The sequence below is a fragment of the Brachyistius frenatus genome, unplaced genomic scaffold (genome assembly GCF_029030835.1).
Source record: "Brachyistius frenatus isolate BFR_SWC_R1_liver_20210118 unplaced genomic scaffold, ASM2903083v1 Contig_221, whole genome shotgun sequence".
Taxonomy (NCBI): domain Eukaryota; kingdom Metazoa; phylum Chordata; class Actinopteri; family Embiotocidae; genus Brachyistius; species Brachyistius frenatus.
Genome location: NW_027210820.1, coordinates 585,736 through 591,735, shown reverse-complemented (window position 1 = coordinate 591,735; position 6,000 = coordinate 585,736). Strand labels below are relative to the sequence as shown.

The 6,000-nt window shown below is 43.1% G+C and overlaps 1 protein-coding gene across 1 annotated transcript in view; it reads right to left on the bottom strand.

Annotated features, from left to right (window-relative positions):
* Positions 1 to 489: 489 nt before the first annotated feature.
* LOC138633475 (cadherin-2-like) overlaps positions 490 to 6,000 on the bottom strand; it is a gene marked incomplete at its 3' end in the record, with an annotated part of 91,650 nt that continues 86,139 nt past the window's right edge. Inside the window, exon 15 of the mRNA XM_069719723.1 lies at positions 490 to 825. Coding sequence (XP_069575824.1) covers positions 490 to 825 — 336 coding nt within the window. The remainder of the gene's footprint in view (positions 826 to 6,000) is intronic.

Genomic DNA, 6,000 nt, shown 5'->3' with positions numbered 1-6,000 from the left:
CACGTTTTATGCCTTTCTGGCTTCATAGTTCACCCACGATTGTGTTTCATTTCACACTTTGGGAAAAGGAGACTATAAACAGCTGATCCTAGAAATACATGCAATTTGAAATCTGCATCATTTCTGTGAACGTCTCAGAATAAAGAAGCTCATATTTGACGGTATGTTCCCGAGCGCTGTCATGCTTCACACCGGAGGAAGAGGAGGAGAGACGAGGAAGAACTAACGTTGTCAGACGCAGCTTTGTGTTGACTTTCTGCTGTCAGACAGTTTGCTGTGATTTATCACCTACTGCCCGCTGAGAGGAGCACGGCCATGACACTAGTTCACCTGAGGAGGGGCAGACTGATCAGCTGACCCAGGTGTTACACTGACATGAAAGCATCTGCCCGACACACACACACACACACACACACACGCACACACACACACGCACACACACTCACGCACGCACAACCACACATGCACACACACACACACACACACACACACACACACACACACACACACACACACACACACACACATACAAGCACACACACACACAAACACAAACACACACACACACACACACACACACACACACACACACACACACACACACACACACACACACACACACACACACACACACACACACACAGACCCGGCTCCCTGCCCTACCTCGTGGATGAAGTCCCCGATGTCCCCTGGGTGGGGCGCTGCAGAGCGGAGGGGGTACTGGTGCTCATGGTGGAGGGGCCTCTCATCCAGACGTCTGATCCCCACTTTGACGCACTCGGGCTCCAGAGCATCAGGCTGCTGCAGCTGGCTCAGATCATAGTCCTGAACACACCATGTCACATGTTACAGGGTCAAGTACTGAAACAATACCACAAATCAAGCTTTACAAATCTGTACGGAGGGAGTTCTTCGGACATTACTGACTACGAATCAAAATCATTTAACCACATCAACATCAAGGTTTTCTGATGTCACATTTGTATTTTGGTGAGTCAGTGTAACTCACAGAGCCCCGAGAACATTTCTTCTTTCCTTCACTCAAACATCTGTTTGAACTCTGTGGTCCTCGAGAAAAGCGTGTTGGACCAGTTCAACGATAACACGCTTCCAGTTCAAGGAAACAGACACTACAGGAAGTAGAGATCACATGACACCTTGTGCATCTTGTGTTCCTTCATGTTAAAAGGCAAATCTCCATATTCAGAGTGTTGTTGTGAGCAGAGCAGTAGCTGCTCTATTTGTATCTATCTATATATAAATATATATATATTTAGATATATCTAAAACATATATATGTTTATATGGTTGATGTTTGGCTTTGTGCTGCTGTGGTTCAGTGTGTTGTGTTATTGATTTGTCTAGTTGGTACTAAATGGATCTGCGATGCTTCTATTACCCTATGTAGTGAACTGATGTCTCTAGACTCCCACCCTGATGTCTCTAAACTCCCACCATGATGTCAGGTGGTCTCTGGACTCCCACCCTGATGTCTCTGGACTCCCACCCTGATGTCAGGTGGTCTCTAGACTCCCACCCTGATGTCTCTGGACTCCCACCCTGATGTCAGGTGGTCTCTAGACTCCCACCCTGATGTCTCTGGACTCCCACCCTGATGTCAGGTGGTCTCTGGACTCCCACCCTGATGTCTCTAGACTCCCACCCTGATGTCAGGTGGTCTCTGGACTCCCACCCTGATGTCTCTAGACTCCCACCCTGATGTCTCTAGACTCCCACCCTGATGTCAGGTGGTCTCTGGACTCCCACCCTGATGTCTCTGGACTCCCACCCTGATATCTCTAGACTCCCACCCTGATGTCAGGTGGTCTCTGGACTCCCACCCTGATGTCTCTGGACTCCCACCCTAATGTCTCTAGACTCCCACCCTGATATCTCTAGACTCCCACCCTGATGTCAGGTGGTCTCTGGACTCCCACCCTGATGTCTCTGGACTCCCACCCTGATATCTCTAGTCCCAGATGTCAGGTGGTCTCTGGACTCCCACCCTGATGTCTCTGGACTCCCACCCTGATATCTCTAGACTCCCACCCTGATGTCAGGTGGTCTCTGGACTCCCACCCTGATGTCTCTGGACTCCCACCCTGATATCTCTAGACTCCCACCCTGATGTCAGGTGGTCTCTGGACTCCCACCCTGATGTCTCTGGACTCCCACCCTGATGTCAGGTGGTCTCTGGACTCCCACCCTGATGTCAGGTGGTCTCTGGACTCCCACCCTGATGTCAGGTGCACTGCACAGCACTGGCAACAAAAAACACTCTCCAAGTGCTGGAGCTGCTCATGAATGTGAGGGATCCATGAAAGTAGCAGACTCACTTGGTCTGGCTGTTGATGCATAATAATATAATATATAATAATAATAAATATAAATATGTTATATATATATATCTATATATCTATATATATATAATAAACCTACCACCACCTCACTGCTGCCGCTGTAATTAACAATTGGTGTGAGCATTTTTAGTGACTCAAACAAGCCCACTGAACACCTCTGATGCAACGTCTACCATTCCTCCTACATCAGCCGTCCTCGGGGAGGTATGAACGGGACTCTAATTAGCATCCACTTAGAGAAACACAGTCCGTCCTTCTGTCTTCTCTTACACCACGTTAGCAGCATCAGCGGGCGGAGGGGAAGTGTGTGTCAGAGCCTCTGATCTGTTCATTTTGAGCTTGCTGTAGCAGGCATCAACAAACCATTTAGTGCTTTCTGGTCTCCAGGGAAATGGACTAAAGCAGCCTTTTCAGGACAATAACAGTGAGCGGGGGACTGACCTTGGGCTTTGTTCACAATAATGAGCCAACTTTTCACTGAAAAGCAGCTTAAAGCTCTGCAATAACCTGGCAGGCAGACAGGGAATGTGTGTGCTTCCCCTCGTATTTCTATACTTACTGGGACCTGATAGACTGATATCCTCTCAGAAAGACCGTTTGTATATTTATGGACTCTTTTTAAACAATGACGCCAACACATATGCATTTTTGAACATACTTTATAATATTCCTGACAAAGTTACATATCATTTAATTCAAATTTATCATGCATTAGTTCAAATTCTTTCAAAATTGGATGACCCGCTAGATGATGCAACCCTCGTGCAGTCTGACACAGATTGTGCCCCAACTGTTATGTCGCACAGTATGACACGACCCGACATCATTACTGCTATCAGATAATGTTTGGAGACCTTTGACCAAGGCACAGCCTCTGTTTGCCTTTAGTGTGAAAGTCCTACAGGAGTATTTTACTTTGTTTTACTCTCCACCAAATAGAAACATAAGTTAATAGTCATAGAAAATTCTAACTATACATTCCTCTGCATGATGCAGACTTTACGATGCATCTAGGGTTAAATTAATATCAGGTACAGGCAATAGTGTAGTGCTGCTGGAGCACACCAGAAAAGACGCTCTGCCACTTTTCTTCAAGTGAGGTCACTGAATGGAATGTTTTAAAAGTTAGAAGATCAAAATCATTCAAGAGAGCCAATAGAAACTATTGAATATAGACTTTTTTTATAATTAGATATGAGATGCAGTAATTGATTCACGACATCAACCTAAAGCCTCGTTATGATTATGGATCATTTGCGCCGTCAAGTTACTGCATTACGCAGTAATACAAACTCAACACTTCCTTTAGTTTTTCAAGTTAAAAGCCCTTTAAGAGTTTTATTAGACAGAAACTCCTCATTTCTAAAAAAGGTTTTTATTGTGAAACATTTGCAGGAACGTGTTGTGACCGAAGTCGGACAATCACACTTAATGTCAATAATCCAGAACAGCTGTTGAAATTAACAGAATTTTCTTGTTGAATGTATTAAATTAAAGCAATAGAAATATACATTATTAATTTGAGAGTCCATCAACAAATAGCCCTTCACCGCTGGGTACAGGTGGTAATAAATGAAGGTCTAATAATATTTGTATGTGTATATGTGAAGGTCTGTGTTTTAAACTGAGCAGAAAACCTGAGAGTGTTCCTGAGAACTGAGCCTGCTTCTTATCCAAAGCTTAAATCCAGATAAACAAAGACCCAGGCTGCTTGGAGAAAAAAACAACACAATGAACATCCAACAGAGCAGAGCCAGGACATCATCCGAGGCCTTTGCAGTGTGCTACTGTAGCCATAATAAAGGAAGGAGCAAACATTGATTTTCTTTCAATAACTCGGGCTCCGTTGTCTGAACTGCAGAGAGATTACATGAGTTCCTCTAATATTGAATCACAGCGTGAACTACTGACTCAAAGTCAAAGGTCAAAGTCAAACAAGACAAAGTTCAACTTTTATTTTCTCTACTTTCTTCAAGGTCTTATTTAATTGTTTATCTTTAATAACATTGGACTTTTGCCATCAAGTTTCATTTGGTTAAAAACATAAATTTGATCATATTTTCAAAAATCTTCATTGCTCATGAAATTGACAGGATTCATCAATTTCACCAAAATCCACATTTTCACATTAGATAAATACTGAAATTTATGTTTTGATAAAACTGCTTCAATTGACGTTTTGGGTTAACAAGGTTTTAGTTTTCGGAGAAACTAAAAACCTCTTTCACTTTCAGTTGGTTTATTTTTTCCCAGTTGATTCAGACTGTTGACTTAATAACTGCTGTTTCAATTGAACACAGTCAACAGGAGCTGAAGTGTGGCTCCATCGTGGAGATACGGTGTCCTTAAAAAAATGCCTAAACATGAAAACAGGCAGAGCTCTGTGCGGCTGAATGTTTGCATCGAATTTGGTGAAGAGCCCTGAAGCAAACTTTGAGATATTCCACTTAATAAGTAAAAGATTTGACCTTCTGATGGAGCTGGATAAAAAGTCAGGGGATCAATCAATCAGCGTCCCCCTCCAGGCACTGCAAATTTCAGGGCCACATTTTACCTCAATCCATCTAAAACTTTGAGATATTTCAGTCTGAACCAAAGCAGTGGACAAAGCAACATCACCATTCCTACAAGCACACTGTTAACACAACCTATTTTGCTTTTTTTTCAGTAGAGCACATTACAGTTGTTGGGCTGACTGTTGTCTGTAGTCAACAGACCCGACCAAAACTGTCTGTCACAGTCTGGGCTGGTTAGTGATGACAACAGTGTTCTTTTGGTCAATAATCAAACTATCATTGAACTAATGACTGTTTTAATGCAGTCATATTCAGTGACCTGCAGCATCTGTGGAATCCAACACTGTAGAATCTCTAGAATACGAAATCTGTACCACTTAACCAGGATGTTATCTTTCTGCTGCACTCGCACGCGCCGCAGCACTCTCAACATGTATTGATCCACCCTCATAAGTCTTCTTCAGGAGATCTATCTGTTTGACCTGTTGTGCTGTCGTTAATAAGAAGCACCTTGCATTCAGTAACTGCTGTATGATGATGGCACTCCATCCAAATCCTCCTCCAGACCGTGTACAACACACCCAAACAAACCTCCAAGCACCACTTCCTACTGTGGATGTTTTAATAAAACACTATTCACTGATTTAACCTCGGAAAACCTTTTTCAAAATCACAGAATACATTTATTCATCACGGCACTCACAAAAATCCCTCAACATCAGCAGCAGGTGCATAGAAACAGCTTTCAATGATGAAAGTCTGAATCCGACTGTGTCAATCTGACATTAACGTTATGTTAATAATACATCACGTCAGATGTGTCGTCACGACAACCTGCAAGGCTGAGCACTGGCCCCATTTCTTCAAAGACATTTCATAATTCACACCTCATTTTTCCATGATTCTAATGTGAGGTGTGATAACTGTTCTGTAATTAAATGAGATTAATATATATATATTTTTTTACTCGAGCCAGTTGGAGTCTATTGTAAAAGACCTTTCAAAGAATGAGTTGCTGCTCCTTAGTGCAGAGAACAGGTCGCTGCTCTGATGCTAATGCTCATGTTTATGCTAATTAAACAGGACGGACAGAGGAAACGGTCGTGTTCAAACGGCCACCGTTT